The following is a 21,354-nucleotide window of genomic DNA, read 5'->3' on the forward strand; positions in this document are numbered from 1 at the left end:
TTCTGAATATGTAACTTGAACCAGTTTTTATTGATCCATGGAGTGCATATGATCACATTCTAATTTGAGCTTATATGACAATTGGAAATAGGCTGCTGTAGCATTATAAAAAGGAGGAAAGGAGATAAGGGTTTAACATCTCTTCAAGAACGAGGTCATTAGAGATGGAAAACTAGCTAGGCCAGGACAAGGATGGAGCACCCATTCCAAAAGAATCAATACAACATTTTAATTAGGAGACTGAGGACAATACAGAAAACCTAAATCTGGATGGTCAGTTAGAGATCTGAGCTTTAAGAGTGAATCCAGTGTCTTGCTGCTGCCCCACTATTGCTTTGCAGTAACATTTTGCACATAGTTTGTTTGTTACAGTATAAAATTGTTTACAAGAATGTGACAGTTATTCTTTTAATAAATCGAAATAAGTATCTTTATTACTGCTCATTTTATCTTTTTATGTCAATTCCTAGTGTATTGGCAATAGCTGGTATCTGAGCCAGTAAATCTTCTGGGGACATGTTGAAATCACTTTCAATCCATATTTCTTTCAACTGTTTCATTACCAGCCCAGTAATCTTCCCTCCTGAAAAAGAATGCAAGATATTAACTTGTGAAATTGCACGTAGCTCATATTAGAAGCAAAATAGTGCCGTAAAATGGGAGGCAATAATACAACCACTATCTAACAGAAGTAACTAGAAAATAGTAGTAATTCATTACAAGCAAAGAAGTGTTAAAAAGTACTTCTTGTAGGCAATCACTAATGAAAATGAAGCCATTTCTTTATCACTCACTCAAGCCAGCAACATTTAGTATCAAATTATATTTCACACAAAGGAAGGAGGAGACCATGTAGGGCCTACTTTTGCACATGCAATGGTTTAATGAGACCATGCTAAAAATATTAGAGTCTACTAAATTACTTTTAACATCTGTTACTTTTTTCTCTTTTATAAATGTGTTTAGCCTACACAGTCTTTTTATAAACACTTGGTGGGGCAATTACTACACAGCATTCACAATAAACGTTATCTAAGAAGGGGCACATAATAGGTACTCTGCCAATCTTTAACAGTTTCAATCACTTTTCTACATTAGATGAACTTTTTCCTTATGCCACATCTGAAAATTTAATAATGAACAGTAACAATGTAGTATAAGAAGATCACCACCAGACAAATTTTGAAAATGGATTTCAAATGTTTGCTTTTCTTTTCCTTCTGATGTCTTCTGTTTGTGATTTTATACAGGAACACATTTCTCTGTGATAACTTGAGAGATACTTTGCTGGGTTTATAAATTAAAAGGACAAAGTTTTAGAAGCTCCACAGTATTAATTTATTTTGTTACAGCAAAACGGTATTACACAAACCACTCAATCTACAAAATATCCTAGTCCATCCTTACTCCTTAGCCCTTGCTGGATGGGCCCTACCTTGGTGGAAGCCCAACGTGCAATATTGCAATATCTATCCAAAACATCCACCCATAATATCCTACTAGAGTCCTGACATAGGACTATCTTGCCCTGTCAAAGACAGGGCCAACTGTGAAGGTGGTACATCAGCTCTGCCATAATTTTTGTGCACCTTTTCTTGCTAGCAATACCACCAAGCAGCTGTCCATCCAAATGAATGGTCACCACTAAGACTGTGGCCAAGAGCAGTGGCAAACGTGCTGCTGAGCACAACACGATCAATTCCAATGGCCACTTCACAACATGTGTCACCTGGACCCTCCCACCTACATCAGCTTCTCTGAATTATGTAAAGGGTGTATACGCGGACAAGGAAAAAAAATTCCCAGATTTTTCCCGGATCTCTCGGTTAAAAATACATTTTTGCCATGTTAAGTGGCAGCATACCTTCCTTCGGAACTGTAAAACGTATCCTTTGATAGGATATGGTTTTATACAGCAGCGTAGAATTTCCTGGCACTTCAGAAAACGATACTCAGGACGAAAAAACACGTTTTGGAAAGATCTTTGATGTGCAGCAACATGTACGCTGCATATTTTCGTATTACGGAAGTATAAATTCCAATTCCACCAACAGGAAAAGTTAATGGTTTAAATTAATATACATAGTGTTGCTACATGAAAAGCAAAGCTTTCACATATAATATTTGTCTCTAAGATTAATAAGCTACAAGAGAAGCTAAGCTTTCACATATAATGTTGATCTGTTTAGTGCATGTTACACTTTAAGATACATCACAGAAACATGCCAGCAAAACTTAATACCGACATAAATCTCTGATCTTCTGGGCTCAAAATTCTTCTAAATGGCTCGTCATCAAAGAGCTGATTTTTAAAAGACCAAACACTGATGATTTAAGAAATTCATCGTACATTCGCGCACATAGTTCATCTTTCATAAATAGGAAATTGATTTTGAAAATAACGCTTTCCGAACAACAATTCGCAATGTTTTCCCGTGACCTGTTAGAAATAGATTCATTTCAGCAGTTGCCAGAGAGCACCAGATAAAAGGCATCACTGCGCTTGCACAGCTACAGTGACGTACGAAGCTCGTATGTTCGTACGAGTAAAACATTAAAAGATCTTACATTATGTCATAAAAGAAACAAGACATTAGAGGATAATCCAAGAGCGTCGGAATTTCATGAACCATACTAAAATGCATAGTTCGCCTTACAGTGCACATTCGTATGTCCAGATTCCCAATGACGTAGGCCTCAACCAGATATGAAGCTTTTCAGTGTGATTTTCGGGACGTAAATTTTCTTGGAGTGCCAGTACTGTATTATCTCATGCTTGGTTCTTTATTATGGCGTAATGCCATACGTGCTAGAAGTTGAAAACGTGCACCTGAAATGCAGCAAACAGTTGAAACTAGCCAATAGTGTGGAATAAATTGACTGCCTCAGCAGAAAAGCTTAATAAAAGCCAAATTTATTTATCAAACCGACAAAAATAACTTCACTATTCTGCAAGGTGATTAATGCTTGACTGTCAGAATGGTGGAAATAAAATAAAATCTGAAACTAGTAACATATTTTAGCCTTCTGTAATTATGTGAATGTATTTTAATTCACTTGATAGCTCCCAGCCACAGAAATTCGCAAAAATAAGTTCATTTTGTAGCTCACATTTTCTGAAGAGTCCGATACATAAAAGATACATCTTCGAGTAAATGTAAGACACGTTATTTGGTCTTAAGTGTTCAGTGCAGTGCAGTGCCACGCATCTTCAAACAACATTGTTATACCACAAGTCACTGTATTTCGCTCCGTGGAACTCAAAGGTTGTATATATTTTGTAATGGATGCCATCAAACTATTTCAGGACAATTGAAATTAAAATGTCCTGTAGTGCCTCTCCTGCTCCCAGTCGGCCGGTTTGACATCCTGCCCTCTTTTCTTTTTTTCTTTCCTTTTTTTTTTTTGGTAAAAAAAAAGCCCTCGCAATTAAGACTGGATGCGATAATTTGTAACCAGGAGAACACGAGCTCTTTAGAAAAACTGGACTCTTTATTGCCTATTAGCTAATAACTTGCTCTTCTGTGTGACATAAAATTAAATATAGGACAACTAAACCCAGTAAAGACAAGGGACAGGCAAGACAGTACACATTTCTTCAATCCTTAGGTCCTAGCAATTTTTCTCTCTAATCTTGCTACAGCTTTACATGACGTGCTTTCCTTTCTGCAAAAGGACTATTACCTTATTGTCAAACGTTTTGCTACATGAAAAATAAAAATGTCGTCGTCTAATACTGAAAAAGCTGCTAATACAAATAGTACCCAAGACTGGTGTGGTTTCTTGATCTGATTACGTCTATTTGGTCACTGTGTGCTTGAGAAAACAAAATAGGCCTTTCTAATATTGCAGCAATTGTAACACACTCCAAATAAGCGAGACTGTTTTGGCAATAGTGATCATTTATAATACACCAAAATATAATTCATGAAGTACCAACACGAAATACCTATTTGGCCTACTATAAGCAAAAAGCTTTACGTTAGGAAATAAGTTTCACATTTCATTCATACGCTCCAGTTTCTCCTGCATGAGACCAAAAAGTAGTAGAACGAAATTTTTGTATAAATTTGGAATCGTCATATTCTTCCATAATTTGTGTGATGTCCCCATTTCTTCTCCTTCCATGTTCTAACAAACAGTCTTGTTATCACTGCAGTGCGGGATTAGCCGAGCGGTCTAGGGCGCTGCAGTCATGGACTGTGCAGCTGGTCCCGGTGAAGGTTCGAATCCTCCCTCGGGCATGGGTGTGTGTGTTTGTCCTTAGGATAATTTAGATTAAGTAGTGTGTAAGCTTAGGGACTGATGACCTTAGCAGTTAAGTCCCATAATATTTCACACACATTTGAACATTTCTTGTCATCACTAATTCTGTAACTAGTCCTACCACTGTCAAAACTCATTCTCCGGTTAACTTCACTAGCCCTGCCACAATCACCGGTTTAGTTATCCAGCGATTATTCTCCGGTTAGGCGTTATTACGTGTTCGTACAATGCGTTTTCCGCACTACTCTCAGAATGGAACTTAAGCGGCTGCTAGCCGGGGACTACAACTGGTCCTGTCTAGTGTAGCGATCTGGTCAAAAAATTTCTGCCAAAATTTCACTTTCTTGGATACGCCGAAAAGATAATACAGGATTATTACAAATGATTGAAGCGATTTCACAGATCTACAATAACTTTATTATTCGAGATATTTTCACAATGCTTTGCACACACATACAAAAACTCAAAAAGTTTTTTTAGGCATTCACAAATGTTCGATATGTGCCCCTTTAGTGATTCGGCAGACATCAAGCCTATAATCAAGTTCCTCCCACACTCGGCGCAGCATGTCCCCATCAATGAGTTCGAAAGCATCGTTGATGCGAGCTCACAGTTCTGGCACGTTTCTTGGTAGAGGAGGTTTAAACACTGAATCTTTCACATAACCCCACAGAAAGAAATCGCATGGGGTTAAGTTGGGAGAGCGTGGAGGCCATGACATAAATTGCTGATCATGATCTCCACCATGACCGATCCATCGGTTTTCCAATCTCCTGTTTGAGAAGTGCGCTGGAGCACCATCCTGTTGAAAGATGAAGTCGGCGCTGTCGGTCTCCAGTTGTGGCATGAGCCAATTTTCAAGCATGTCCAGATACACGTGTCCTGTAATGTTTTTTTCGCAGAAGAAAAAGGGGCCGTAAACTTTAAACCGTGAGATTGCACAAAACACGTTAACTTTTGCTGAATTGTGAATTTGCTACACGAATGCGTGAGGATTCTCTATCGCCCAGATTCGCACATTGGGTCTGTTCACTTCACCATTAAGAAAAAATGTTGCTTCATCACTGAAAACAAGTTTCGCACTGAACGCATCCTCTTCCATGAGCTGTTGCAACAGCGCCGAAAATTCAAAGCGTTTGACTTTGTCATCGGGTGTCAGGGCTTGTAGCAATTGTAAACGGTAAGGCTTCTGCTTTAGCCTTTTCCGTAAGATTTTCCAAACCGTCGGCTGTGGTACGTTTAGCTCCCTGCTTGCTTTATTCATCGACTTCTGCGGGCTACGCGTGAAACTTGCCCGCACGCGTTCAACCGTTTCTTCGCTCACTGCAGGCCGACCCGTTGATTTCCCCTTACAGAGGCATCCAAAAGCTTTAAACTGCGCATACCATCGCCGAATGCAGTTAGCAGTTGGTGGATCTTTGTTAAACTTCGTCCTGAAGTGTCGTTGCACTGTTATGACTGACTGATGTGAGTGCATTTCAAGCACGACATATGCTTTCTCGGCTCCTGTTGCCATTTTGTCTCACTGCACTCTCGAGTGCTCTGTCGGCAGAAACCTGAAGTGCGGCTTCAGCCAAACAAAACTTTATGAGTTTTTCTACGTATCTGTAGTGTGTCGTGACCATATGTCAATGAATGGAGCTACAGTGAATTTATGAAATCGCTTCAATCATTTGTAATAGCCCTGTACATAATCTTTCTTACCTGTTAGTCATTTATTTCCACTCTGATAGTCTGAATCTATGGATTTCGCTACTAATTATAACAATGCTGAACATTCGCAAACTGAATCAACCACATAAACAAGCAGCAGTTGGCATTCACCGGTTCAGCCTTATTCCGCTAGGCTCGTATAGCCACATCCCGTTTTGTCTGCAGGAAAGTCTATTTCTAGATTTGACGAGGATTCCCCTGGCAGAGACATCATGTACACTATGCACGCATTCAAAAATCAAGTTATAATTCGTTCAGAAATCAACTTAGAATGTGTTCAAAACCCAGCAGGGGTGTGTTTCAAAATTGTATGAATAATCGATAGACTGACGTGCGATGGATGCTAGGTGCTTTGTGAAACAAGGTTTTTTTTCCTGAATAATATGAATTTGCCCCTCCCCCCGAAATTGCCGCCCGGTTCAGATACCACGGTTTGCCCCCACTCCCCACTAGATCATGGCCTGCTGCACACGTGTGAATCTGGCAGCTTGGGCGCGCCAGTAAAACTTTTCCTGGTTCCCCATGTGGCTGGTTGCCGCTACTGCTGCTTACACAGCCAACAGCCACATTTCTGCAGCCAGAAGTGGGAGAAGGTACTACTCATACGCGAATCAACTGCGCGTGTGCATGAGCCCACTCGTGACTGATTAAATGAGTCTAATGTAAACAGTTTTGACGTCACGCTCATCGAAGGCAATTTGTTGTAATGAAGCATTGCATAGTCTTCCGAAAGCCTTTGACACATGTTGCTGTTGGCAGAGGCTCGCACGAGCACTGTGTTATTTTACATGGCGCACTTCCTTTGCAATTTAAGTTTTATTTTCATTTTTTTCTCTCGTTTTAATGCTGCAGTATTATTCTGCAGTAGCGGGATACAGTACCATCCTTTGTTAGAGCAGCGGTTCTCACCATTCAAAATTACAAAAATTTAACTGAAAACTAAAACAACGAAAAATTCCCAGAATTCTAAAAAATTCCTAGGTTTTTTTGGTTTTCCCCCAGATGAAAAAAGTCTCGGGTTTTTCCCGGATCCCCCGGTCGTATACACCCTGATGTAGATGGGAGTTGTCCTTGCAAAATATCATTTGATCCTGTAATCCTCCTGGCCTCAATCTCTGCTATTCCATGCTCCATGTTCACCTCCATCCTTGTCCCATGGACCCTCACTTCACTCATCCTGCACTCCCACCCTACTTTCCACAATCTCCTTCTTCCTATGTTTTACCCCCCCCCACCCCCCACATAAACTCCCATGTCATTATGTGCTGTGCGTAAGTCCCCTTGCCTACAGAGGCTGCTCTTCTGTTCAGTGCAACTGTTGCGTCTCCTTCCTAACTGGCAGCCACCGTTCTCTAAGCTTCCCTCCAGCTCCCATCAGTTTTCTCTCCTGTGCCACTCTGTCTGACAGTCTCTCATCCCAGCCAAGCAGCAGAACCATCACAGTGTAGTCAGCCAAGACAATTTAGTCATACAGATGCGTCTGTACTCTATAGCTCTGACAAGCTAACAACATTTTCCATCTTGTTTAGGTACTTGTTGACAGCTCAGTGTCTTAACTATGTGATGCATTCTTACCTTTTAATTATTTATGAAAAAACTGCAGAATAAGTCTGATTTAAAATCAGGCAAAGGGCATAAATAAATTCAGCAGTTAATTCAAATTAATCCCACATCTTCAAGGACATAAAGGAAATTTGTAAACAATAAGTTCACTTTGTCATTGCACTGTGTTTGAGGACCCGCTGGAAAATGATCCACAGAAACACAATAATCATAAAATAAAATAATTATTTACAAACCTGGAACACCTTTCTCCCTTAACATGTTGCCATTTAATGGAAATCTTGGGAGTTCCCAACTGTCAAATTCAGCCAGTAGCTGATGGTCACCTCTATATTTGAGAACTTCTCTTGCATAATCTCTGCAGTCAGGAGCTTTATATTTTGAGTTAATGACCAATGCCTGATACGGCCTGGAAGAATATGATTAGAAAATGTATTATTTCAGTTATAAAGGGCACAAACAATACATCATTGCAATGTCTGCCTATGCTCCAAAATCATATGATTACATATGTCTTACTACACCTCAAACTCAATCTTTATTTACACTTAGTTTTCATAGATAACTTTCTGACTGAATCATTATAGATCACTGCCTCTTAGATCTAAAGGATATGAAGATAAAATATCTCTCTTCAAGGCCAAGAATGTGGGATAACTGCAAATACAAGCTGTCTGAATGCTCTAGAGTTTCCGTGGTTTTGTAGTTAACAATGACGTTCCATAATATTACTCTAAAAATGTTAAAAGCATTAACTTGCTACTTGTATTTAATGTTAGCACTTAACATGCAATACTTCTACTAAAAACTGAATTGCATTTTCAGGAGTCAAGCTTGTGGCTCATTTGCTTCAAAATGGATTTACTCTCACGCCAAAATTGATTCAATATGCAAAAAGTGTCACTGTATGTGAAATATGCAAAGATACCTTAATTTTTACAGTATCAGGTGATTGGATAGTTTTGAGAGATGAAATATAAAGGCAGCAGAGGATCAAATAGGCAAAAAGACAAAGACGAGTAAAAGTACATGTATTTTTATGTATGTGTACTGGCATTATTGAAGATTTATTTCCTTATGGTAAGAATTAATGGACATTAATATTATCTCCCAATTTTATACTTTCCCACATGAGTTTTCCTTTTGATAATGACATTGAATTTAATAGACAAAATCAGAAAAGATAAAAATGCAGCAAGTGAAGCAGACAAAATGGACACAGATACCTAAAAAATAAGACTGACACGAAGTTCACAATGGCAAAGTGGGAATGGCTAGAGGAGAAATGCACAGCTGTAGAAGCATGCATGACTGTAGCAAAGATAGATCTACCCACAGAAAAGTTAAAGAATTTTGTGGATAAAAGAGAAGCAGCTATATGAATAGCATGAGCTCAAATGGCAAGCAAGGAAGAGAACGATGAACAGTGGAGGGACTTAACATCTGAGGTCATCAGTCCCCTAGAACTTAGAACCACTTAAACCTAACCAACCTAAGGACATCACATACATCCATGTCCGATGCAGGATTCGAACCTGCGACCGTAGCGGTCACATGGTTCCAGACTGAAGGGGGGTGGAGGCAGTGGAAGTAAGATCTTGGTATATTATCTCAATGTATGGACAATTTATGACAGCACGGGTACTTGATTCACGACAAAAAAATGTAATTTCTTTTCAAAATATATTGTGGAATACTATTGCTATTTGCTACTTGTAAGCATTTCATCCATTTTGTCACCTACATTCCAACATACTTTCAGAAAATACATGAAGAGGAAGTGAATGTCAGGTGGGTTATGTTTCCAGACAATGTTTAAATGATCCTAACTTCAAGTTTTCTGTTTTCCTCCCTTTTGCCTCCTCACAGGATTTCAGTGCTATCAAATTTTTGCATTTGTGAAATATTTCAAGCACAGTTCTTTGTTAGACTGCAGATCCTTCCACAATTATCTGGGCGAGCAGGTCAAACACAGTGGCACAACATCTTTTTTAGGACTATTACTAATAACATATGTTAGCAAATAAATGAATGTTTTCCTTAATATATCAACACCTGCAAAGACACTAATGATATGTCACAATAATAAATAAGAAACAGGACGTATAAAAATGTCACTTGAAGGAGTATAAGTCGCATTAATGAATTTTTATTCATGTATATATTACTATACGTAGGCTGGAAATTAAATAGTGGCAACACTGCTGTGGGGAAACTATGCAATGGAATCTACTATTGTCGCTGATAGCACACGTTGCTGACATACCTAACTTACCTCTGAGCAAATGGACTTGCCCATCCCATGTCACCGGCATGCACACAATCGAGGGAAACACAGTCACTTGTGAGCACACGGTCTAACGTAACGGTGTCACTATGTTTTCAAAACAGGAACAATAGAGTTGGATCAAGATTGAATGTGCCAGAGGTTGTACAGCATGACAGCGTCATCAAGGTCTTCAAGAAGTGTGCAGGGAATCGGCATTGCTGTACAGAACAGTGGCACATTGGGTAAAAGCCTTCAACAAATGTTGGCAAACTGTGGCAGATATGATTGGGGCAGGTTCTCCTAGCATCTCTGAAGAAGGAGTGCATGATGTTGCCGCATTAGTGGACTGCGATCAATGCCATATGATTCGTGAGCTCGCCCACAAAATCAGATTAGCACATACGACTGTGCTTTGCATCCTGAAGGAACGTGGGCATGCGAAAAATTGCACCACGATGGGTTCCACATGACTTAACGGAAATGCAGAACTGGATGCGCTATGAAGCTGTTTACACTCACTTGGAGTGCTATGAGTGTGAAGGAGAGGCTTTCTTACACCGTATCGTAACACTGGATGAGACATGGGCCACATCGTATGAGCCATAACTGAAACGTCAATTCAAAGAAAGGCGTCATTATGGGTAACTACATAAGTCAAAATTGCATCAGAGCCCCAGTATGGTGAAAGTTATGGGGATTCTCATGTACGACCGTGATGGTGTTATCCTAATGCATTACACTCCACGGCAGACTGTCAATGCACAGTATTACTGCTCGTTTTCAGAGCATCACCTGCAACCAGCTTTGCGAAAGAAGCGGCAACACTTTCTGAACAACCCACCTATAATTTTGCATGACAATGCGCGGGCGCATACAGTGCAAGCTGTGGCTGCTATGTTTGGTCAATGGGTCTGGGAAGTACTTTACCATCCACCACACTCCCCGGACTTAAGTCTTTGTGACTTTGATTTGATTCTGAAGATGAAGGAACCACTTCATGGCATTCGCTTCAGAACAGTTCCAGAGATTCGAGAGGCAGTAGACCGTTTCATTCGCACCACCAACAGAACAGGCTCTGTTAACAGTATACTACACTTTCCACATTGCTGGCAACGGGTTCTACACAACGCTGGTGACTACTCTGAAGGACAGTAACAGGTGCAAACATGTAACTGTTTTGTATCAGTTGTGAATAAATAGCTGCCACTATTAAAGTTCCAACCCTCATATCTTTAACATTATTTAATTAACAATATAAAAAAAATCAGGAAAAATATTCTCACCTCAATGGATTTACTGATATTTTGTCTTCTCGATTTTCTACAATGAATAGACCCAAATCACGGTCATATGCTGACAGTTTCACACGTCCGTGGAAATTCATAACCTAAAAGAAATTCAAAAGCTTTCTACATATTTGCAATGCTGGTCAGAAGTAAGTAAACAAAAAAAAGGACACTCTTTTACATTATACAATTAGTGTACTCACGCAGCTTATGTCTTAAGAAAGAAAATGTTTCTGTACTTCATTTAGCCAAAAAGAATCTTCAATTTTTTAAAATTAGAATGTTAATTTTAAAATTTAACATTCTATGGCTGGTAGATATAAGTGATACATACAAATATTTGGAAAAAAAAGCATTAATGTTAACTCAAATGTTGTGTCAGTAACAAAGTAATCAAAGATGCAGTGTAAGCTCAGTGTGGAAAGTAAGTGGCAGAAAGTTGGGTGGATAAGTATCAGAATACATATAGAAAGCTCAGACGTCCACTATATCTAATAGTCTGCACTCTTTTCCTTCCATTTTTGACATCATTTAATTCCATTTTTTAAATTACATACTCAAAACAAACAGGTCCTTACCTGTTCTTGGCTTCTAAGCAGTGATGTTAGTAAAGTCATTGCTTTAAACCCCTCACTTCCACGTCTCTTCCATACTGCTTGAAGTTCTTCAATGTTTGGATCACTGGGTAAACCTGGTAAGAACAAGATGAAATACAAATCTGTAATAGAAGTTTATCTATTCTGATTTCACAAAATAAAGCTATGTATCAAGGTAATGGTAAAATTATAAATATTAAGTTGTTTACTGACTGAAAATTAATTCTTCAGTATGAAAATACAAAATTAAAGTGATACTCTGTTTACCTTGCGGATAAGAGTAACTATTAGTCATCTTTTGTAACTGAATGTTTATTGTAACTGTTCAATGAACTATAAATATTTTGTTTTGCGACGTATAGTGTTCCATGGCAGCACTTTTAGATTGTATGGAACAGGGGACCTAGAAACAATGGAGAGGCTTCGTCTCCACCGCAGCCCTCAGTAGTACACAACACAACAACAGGCTACAGTAGTCCACTCACCCCACCGCCGCCCCACACTGAAACCAGGGTTATTGTGCGGTGTGGCCCCCAGTGGATCCCCCCTGGGAACATCTCACACCAGACGAGTGTAACCCCAATGTTTGCATGGTAGAGTAATTATGGCGTACAGGTACGTGGAGAAAGTTTTTGTGCAGCCATCGCCGACCTAGTGTAACTAAGGCAGAATAAGGAGAACCAGCCCGCATTCGCCAAGGCAGATGGGAAATCACCTTAAAAACCATCCACAGACTGGCTGACACACTGGACCTAAACACTAATCTGCCGGGCAGATTCATGCTGAGGACTGGCACACCTTCCTGCCCGGAAAGTAGCGTGTTAGATTGCACGGCTAACCCACTTTTAGATTACCTTTAATATTTACATTATTTACAAATACAGTATTGTGATTTAGTACTTAACTTTTATTTCTCCTTAGCATCATGTAAAGTAAGTGCTAAATCATTATCCTGCAGTTGCAAATATGACGGTGACCTAAAATTGCAAACATGAAAAACACCAAATCTCAAACCAAAAAATTATAGTAAACACTTCCTAATATTCTTCAAAATTATATCTACTTGGTTATGCACCAGCTTTCAGCTTCTTGGTTCTTAGGTCATTGTGTTATGATAGTTGAATAGCTGTCACCTGATGATAGCCTAAGACGCCGAAACTTGTGACCAAATAAATATAAATTTGCGTTTTGGGTAGTGTTTCCTATTTATATTACTCTTATGCTCTGTCGAGCATTGACAGAAAATTAGATTAGTAATAAAATATTTTTAAGTGAAACATGTTTGGCTAAAAATATTAATATAAATTCAGTGACAAAAGACTAGTAATAGTTATTTGAATCTACGAGATAAACAGCATTGACGTAGCAGCTGAGTAAGAATGGCTGTAAATATTAACAATATCAATAGTAAAGGGAAAGTAAATGAGAAACAATGATAAAATAGTTTGAGAGAATAACTCCCTAAACAATATACAGACAGATTTAAGAGGTGCTATGAGGGATCATGCCGGGTGGAGTACGAGGGGTGAATGGACAATGGGTGGGAGTGAGAGGCAGAAAGCTGACAGAACGTTTGTGGCACCAGTGAGCTCATCCTGGCACAGGCAAGGAGAGTTGTGCGAGGCACACAATGAAGTAGAGGAGTGAACTGGGGGTGGAGAGGTGGAACAGAGGAAATGGGAGACTGTGAAGGAAGAGTGTGAGAGTATAGAACAAGTTAGAGTATTGAATGTGCAAAGTGAGGTAGTGCAGATGGTGGTGGATGTAGGAGAGTTGCTGTAACAGTTAGGAGAATTACAGGTTTCAACATTGTTGAAAAACCAATATTTGTGCCATCAGCTGTACAACTGTATATTTCTTCTCAACCAGTTTCAGTTACAACAACCATCTTCACAGGAGAAAAACAGTGTACATCAATGGATCAAAATTACATTATTGTTAAATATGGAACAACCAGACTGTGGAACATACATAACTGTCATAAGAGTCAGTTAGAACATAATCTATATAAACATGCTGTACATTAGCACATAATGCTGATGATGATGATTTGGTTTGTGGCACTCAACTGCATGGCCATCAGTGCCCCTACAAAGTCCCAATTTTTACACAGCCCAATTTTTCACGCAATCCAATCAAGCCACTGTCACAAATGATGATGGTGACGACACAAACACCAGTCCCCAGGCAGAGAAAATCCCCAATCCGGCCGGGAATCGAACCCAGGAATCGATGATCCAGAGGCAGCAACGCTAGTCACTAGACCATGAGCTGCGGACTACATTAGCACAGTTAACATTAATGCATAAAAGTTGTGTCACCAAAGATTCAGTGTAAGCTCAGAGTGAAAAGTAAGTGGCAGAGCATTGGGTGGATACGTTAATGTAATTGTGCTAATGTACGGCACATTTATAACCATTATGTTCAGAGAGACTCTTATCATCAGCTGTGTATGTTCTGCAGTCTGGCTGTGTTGTATCTGTCGAAAGTGTACTATATTTAGCCGCTTATAAGAAGGTTCTTTTTCCAAATTCGTCATTAAAAAAATTGAGGTCATTTTATATTTGCAAACTAAACTACTGCTGCTGGGATAAACATTTTCAGTGTTTAATAGATTAATATAGGGGCCGTCTTACATTTACAGATGAAACTTTGGCTACTGAGGTATTATACAAATTTATTTTGAAGAGTTCCAATGGGTATAGCTTAGCAAACAACACTTTCTATCAAACAGGCTCAAGATTTTTCTGATACACATAATAAGCACTTGATACAGTATTGATCTTGCTCAATCAATCATGTGACATTTGACGTGTGGCACTAGTGCAACAGATGTATATGTGAGAAACTATGAATTAGGACCTACAACAACTTTGTGAAACACAGGAGGACATAGCATTAAATTCAATCAACTCACAAACTTTTGTTGTATTTGAATAGGTTTGCAAAACAGAAGTTCACATACATGTACTGATACTCTATACATACACTTATGCTGCTTTTTAAGTAGAGGTAGCATTCATAGGTGAAAATCTTGTCCTTCAAAACCATTACATGATTCTTACCCAAGTCAGTATAATATTTGTTTATGAGAAACTAATGATTTATGAAGTGAGTTACAAATGAAAATTTGTTAGCTATTCACATATTAGAATACTTGGGGAAAATATTACCAGCCTTAGAACGTGATGGTGACACTCAGATGAAATGAGAAAGAAAATTAACCCACAATGACATATCTAACAAACAAAACATATCACATTAAACGACCAGCAACTGTTTTTGCAAGAATAAATTATAGCGGAAAGACCCGTTGTGGAGATAGTACCAACACACAGCACTGGATCACGGGACGAGAGAAAGTTCAAGACTTGGAGTGAATCATAATTGAGATTTTTTATTTATGTATTAGTTGCTGTTGTTACATATGACCTGTACTCTGGAAAATACGGCTGTCTGTCTTTCACTATTGCTCAACCACAGCTCTACAGAAGGCTTGGAGTGTGAACAGTGACACGAGCTTGGCTGAGAATTATAATGAGTGTGGGGAGGTGAGTGCCAAGCACGCAGTAAATTTCATCTTGCTTCCAACCATGGCAATTTATACTGCGTACTTTGGCTTTTTATGACCATCTACCACATTTAAACTGCAGTTTGTCTAAATGTCCGAATCAAAATGACTTTAAAATTGGCCAAATACTCAGCAATAGTGTACATTTCTGCATGAGATGCTAAAAATCAAGCCAGGGGCCAGCGGCGCACTTTCGTGTTTCATGCAGCAATGTTGTCGATGCTCAAAATTAGGTGTGACACAAACAATAAGGGGGTGACACAGCCAATAAGAGAGTGGTGGGCAGATGATATGTTTCCGTAGCAAAAGACATTAGAACATCCTATGTCAGTACAGAAGTGAAATCCACTCCGTGTTTTTCTTTTTAAAATAAAAGAAGAAGAGGAAAAAGAAAATAAACTTGCAATGTATTTGGAAGAAAGGGGCAAATATTTGAAACAAGGAAGATATAAGTTTCACAACTGCCTTGTTAGGATGATGACAACGGTGATTAAAAACAATGGTACCACAGACAACACGCTAAACAAAAGGGGCAATGAAGATAAAAATTAATGCAAACAATTTCTGTTTGTTTATTTTATTTCTCCTTTTATTATCAAAATTTAGATAACCATTACATGGCGCAAGTTTAGAATACATGTAATGGTAACTTTTTATGCAGAAATCTTATGTCAATAAAAGTTTGTAATTTTGATTAGTCAGAATATTTCAAAAATAATTTTTTCTCAAGGAGCCTCTAAAAAAAGGGGGGAGGGTCTTATACTCAGGGTCATCCTATAGTTGGGTAAATATGGCTTTTTTGATTCATTGATGTACATTGTTTTTCTCCTGTGCATGTGATTGTTATAACTGAAACCAGTAGAGCATAAATATACAGCTGTACAGCAGATGATACAGGTATGTTCTTTCTTTCTTTGTTTTTTTCAAAATACTTATCAACCATCAACAGTCACTTACAAAAAGCTTTATTTGAAGGATGTGTTTGAAGGACGTTTCTCATCTATACAGCTCTGAGAAGCTAATTTAGGGGATGGGTCAGAGGGGAGGGGAGGGGAAGGAGGATCCAGCAGGGACATGGGAGGGATTCTGAAGCAGCTACTGAAGTTGAGCATATTGTGCTCAGCAGTGCATCCTATCAAAGGATGGTTAAAATGAAATTAAAATAATTTTGTGATCGACGTTTCAGTGGGTCAAGTGGTATGGGCCAAATACCAGCTTTAGCGTGGTAGCTGTGTTGCCATTTGCCACAGTCTGCTAGGGTGCAGAAAGGTCTGGAGGGGGAAGCATAGTCAAACACACAGCTGTTGTGGCCACCACCATTGCCCTCCTCACCACTGATGACACGGGGACAATAGTTGGTAACACTGTGTGTGTGTGTGTGTGTGTGTGTGTGTGTGTGTGTGTGCATGCTTGTAGCATATTGTGTAAGAGCTGGAAGCTCCGCTTCCCGTTACTGGTATAAGTTGGTCACAAAGTTATTTAATCTTAGCTGAAGCTTAACAGTGAGCATGCATTCCGTCAACAGCTGCTTGGTGGTCGAATCTATTTAAATACAGTGCAAAAGATACAGTGGAACTGGTGTATGACATTACTGCTTTCCATGTGACCCTGCCTGTGGTAGGAAAGGTTATGCCTCTGACCTCTTCACAAACTGTACCACCTGCATCTGTCACCTTAATGTGAGCTGCTCTGAGTCACAAAGATAGAAATTGCACTCACAAAACATCCTTTGATCCTGTAATCCTCCTGCCCTCAATCTCTGGTAGCTTGGATCCCGCATAAACCCATACTCCCCACTTCACCCAAACTACATTCACATCCTACTCCTCCACGGTACAACTCATCTTCTGTCGTACGTGCGTTCCCCTACCTAACCACTACTCCATTTCATTCTGAGGCACATACAACTTCATCAGTCCATGCCAGAGCATGTTCATATGTGCCACACTGCTATCCCATGAGCTTGTTGCCCTTCCTTCCCAGCCATCAGCTGCCCATGCCTTTTAATTCTCCCACATGCCTTTCTCCCTCCACAAAATGCACGTGACACAACCACTCACTCCAGTAAAGGTACAGTGTTGGTACATTGTAGTTGTCTGGGAAAATTTAGCTAGCTGTGGTGTGTGTGTGTGTTTTCTATACTAGTCAGCTCGGCTCAGCAGTGTTTCCATTTTGGCTTACGTGCATTGCATTGTTGCATTCGCCACTTCCCTTATTTATATTACACAGAATTCTTATTAATGAGGTATTTTCTTCTTAATGACATAATTAGTAATGGAGTAGTTGCTTACATTTTATAAGAATGGAGAGAGGAATCCACTGTGGCCTTTTCAAAGTAACAACTACACTATTCACTTAGTATGACTTGGAGGAAAAAAGAAAAAAACATAATGGAACAAGTACTGAAACAAACTGATAATCAGTTCAACAGACTAAAATGAAGAAATGCAACAAATTGCCTATAGCTGACTGATGCATGTGGAATATGAACATCCAACATACAATACTAACTCTCTACCTACAAAATTTCTTTCTAGGGCGTGGTGGCTCTTTGCTTCACACTGAACTTAGCAGTTCTGTATGTTCCTTAGTTGTTGCGGCCTGGCCATCTGCTAGGGCAGCGAGTTTTTTACTTTGTGTGTTTACTCCTGCCCCCGAACTGTTGATTCTACTGTGCAATTGAATACCCGCCTAAAACGGTTACTGGCTACTGGTACAGAACAATAGCTCAGTTTCTAGTGAAGCTTCTGCTGACCTGTCCTTGCTCTCAGTCTCTCTCTTCTCCATGTAGCATCCAAATTGACTTCAGACCTGTGGCCTCACCATGAGGACATGCCACATGGTGATGCTCTTCATACCGGTACACTATTGTAAAGTTTTAAGACTCACCCACACTATTTCTATGCCTGCTATGCAGCCCAGTGTGTAAATTGCTGTTGTGCGCTGCAAGCTATTACAATCGGTAATTGTTGGTGCCTATATGAGTACTATGCGAGTTCCAAACTCAACCCGTCACTGCCAGCACACTTTTGTGTTAAGGCAGGCTTGTTGTTCGAGTCTCGCCCAGAGAGATGATTAATTCTGTGCCTCATGTCGATAAAAATTGGTATTGTGCTGGTGGATACTCTGGGATAGAGTAGTGACTTTGTTCAGTGTCCGATATTCTTACCACACAATGCTTTTATACAGTACCATCACATCAGCAAGTGACTTTCTCTGATATTACTTAATTTTGAGATCATTTCATGATTTTTCTGCAGTAGTTTAGTTGTTTAACAAATGCATTGTTTTCTTAACCACGTGTGGACACTGTTCTTTGTGCAGTATCTATCATGCCTTATTTTGCAATTTTGTAACTAATTTAGCAAGTTAGGTAGGGAAACATTCCTATGCTAGTGTAAGTACGCACACTCACATGCATAACCACACTGACATCTATATGCACCCACTTGTGACTGATTACTCTGTGCTGTGCTATAGTGTTTTTCACTGTGTCAGATATTAATCAACAAAAGGTGACTGGAAACCTTTCTCATTTTTCCTTATAGTTTTGATCCTACATTTTTCATTATTGTAATAATGATCAGTTTAGGACTATAATCTACTGACTAATTTTGTAGCTTCTATGGCATTTTAAATAAACACAGACAGTTGAATTTCACATGGAAAGAGGTTTCAATTCAATCAACTGCCTGCCACTTTATTAGCACTAAACAACATTGCTTAGTTCTGCTGCAACTTAAGCAAAATTGTGGGCAAACCTAATGGACAGAAAGTGACTGTTTTTCAAAATCATCTTGTTTCAGCATTCCAAAATAGGCCACAGTGATATAGTCTCACACAAAAAAGAAGGAAGGAAGATTATTGTTTTATGTCCCATTAACACAGAGGTCATTACAGATGGAGCACAAGCTCAGGTTAAGGAAGAATGGGAAAGAAAATCAGATGTGCCCTTTCAAAGAAAACAATCTAGCATTTGCCTTAAGCAATTTAGAGAAATCACAGAAAACCTATATCAGGATTGCTGAACGGGGATTGGAAGCATCATCATCCTGAATGTAAGTCCAGAATAGTCTCATATTGTCACCTACCAAAAACATGTACTGGTACCACTAAATAGTGACATATAATGAATAGTTTAAATATCAATCAAGAGCATAAAAAACAATGTTCTCATCAATGATTGGTGACAGCGACACAAAACACAACATATTTACACACTGGCTTTCAAAGCCAAACTTTCTTTGTCAATGTAACTTACAGACTGATTAAAAATTAGTGAAATACTTGCAAGACAGGACAGGTAACATGTATGCCTCAAACATATCATGGGAAAATATCTCTGAAATAGAGAGTTCTTCATACAGTTTAAATGCCAAACACTGCATCATTTTTTGCTCTCAATCCCCATGATTCTATACAACTTACATTCCACAATGTCTGCACAGTACACGTAAAAATATTTCTTCCTTCGTGTTATCTTTCAGTTAATTAATAATTCTTTTCACTGAGTAGAGGGTCATAATGAAGTAAACAAAGTGAGCAAGTTTTATAGCACATTAGTCATTCTTGGACAACAGACTTCAACATATCTCACCCTTCCATGCTACACTATGGGTTAGTGAAAATGGAACACAAAAAATGAATTGAAAAATTTAAAGCCTTGTGATGTCTCATTTTTAAAAAAAAAAACTGAACACAACCATTTTATTATTCATATGTGGTTAACATTATTAAGGCAGTACCAGCATATTATAAGGGTAATTGTTGCAGAGCTTCACAGACAGTGCTGTGAGCAGTGTGGCATATTACACTGGATTTATATTTTGTGGTGAAGTTAAGAAACTCCCACTACCTACTTTTTCATTTCAGTCTCTCTTTAGTTCTCAACGAAGAAAGATTTGACTGTGAAAGGCAGTGATTCTGTGATTATTTATGTGCATTTATCTCAAGCGCATCATTCTTTTATCTGGAAATACGACTACAGAAATTCATCTAATTTGATTTTGTTTTTAAAAAGAAGGGTGTCCATCCACCTGCTGCACCAAGGCAAGTACTTACCAATATATGGTCCAATACCAAGACTTAAGATTTTCAGCATTAAATCGCCTCCATAGTTCCCTTCAAGTATTTTGTGAAGTTCACTCCAAATCCTCTCTCCTGAAATGCGCGCTAAGCCTTCAGCATTATTTCTAATTGCTTCAAGTGTCTTTTCTTCATGTTTATCTGGATGTTCTGCAATTCGGCCGTAAAATCTGAAAAACAACCATTCACTGCACTCAAATTCATCAACTACCAACTGCTGTGATCTACAATAAACTTCACACATTTCAGTATCTCGTAAGTCACGCACAAATCTATGCTGTCTCATGTACAGCCAATAATCATTTCTGACTTTCATTCTGGAGGGGATAACAATAGTGTGAGTGCAAAAGTTATTATAAGAGGCAGTCAAATGAAAATAAGACAGATGGAGGAAAAAGTAAGTAAACTGTTTATTACTTCAAAACTTTGGAATAACTTTTAATACATTTATCCCACTGTGAGACATAAAGGTCAATGCCTCCATGGAAAAATGTTTGCACTTGCCTACAGAACGATGACTGCACCCAACCCAAGCATGCACATCCAAAGCATGTATACGGCCATGAGTGTCTTTCCTCAGGGCTCCAAAAATATGGAAATTGCATGTGGATGAATCCAGTATTCCCTTTAGGGTAAATAACATACATACAGTAGAGGGTCCTAAGCTATTTCAAACTATTTGCCGATGGTTTAAAATAAATATTTCAGACAATATGAGAAGCGACTGAGTAACGGGTGTGAGGCATTGTCTTACATTTCATAACAAACCACTGGTTGTCACATGGACATTGGCAGCACTATCTAAAAATACAATACAGTCATTGGTGATGTGGTGACAGTGGAGTTTAGCATTGTTTACAGTTCATGATTGGTTTTTGACTATGGAGCATTACATGTTACAGGAACCTGTAGACATAGTTTTAATGTATGGGACTGCAGAATGTAATTCCTGGGAAGCTGAACAAATACACAGAGAACACTTTTGCAAAAGCTACCATCTTTATT

At 38.9% G+C, this 21,354-nt stretch overlaps 1 protein-coding gene across 1 annotated transcript in view; it reads right to left on the reverse strand.

The window, feature by feature from the left end:
- Positions 1-204: 204 nt before the first annotated feature.
- Positions 205-21,354, reverse strand: part of LOC124612675 (CCA tRNA nucleotidyltransferase 1, mitochondrial) — a 56,357-nt gene continuing 35,207 nt past the window's right edge. The window contains exons 6-10 of the mRNA XM_047140999.1: positions 20,326-20,519; positions 11,676-11,788; positions 11,095-11,198; positions 7,779-7,951; positions 205-583 (exon numbers count right to left, since the gene is read on the reverse strand). Coding sequence (XP_046996955.1) covers positions 447-583; positions 7,779-7,951; positions 11,095-11,198; positions 11,676-11,788; positions 20,326-20,519 — 721 coding nt within the window. The 3' untranslated portion in view covers positions 205-446. The remainder of the gene's footprint in view (positions 584-7,778; positions 7,952-11,094; positions 11,199-11,675; positions 11,789-20,325; positions 20,520-21,354) is intronic.

Source organism: Schistocerca americana, chromosome 4 (genome assembly GCF_021461395.2).
Source record: "Schistocerca americana isolate TAMUIC-IGC-003095 chromosome 4, iqSchAmer2.1, whole genome shotgun sequence".
In the NCBI taxonomy this organism is placed as follows: Eukaryota; Metazoa; Arthropoda; class Insecta; order Orthoptera; family Acrididae; genus Schistocerca; species Schistocerca americana.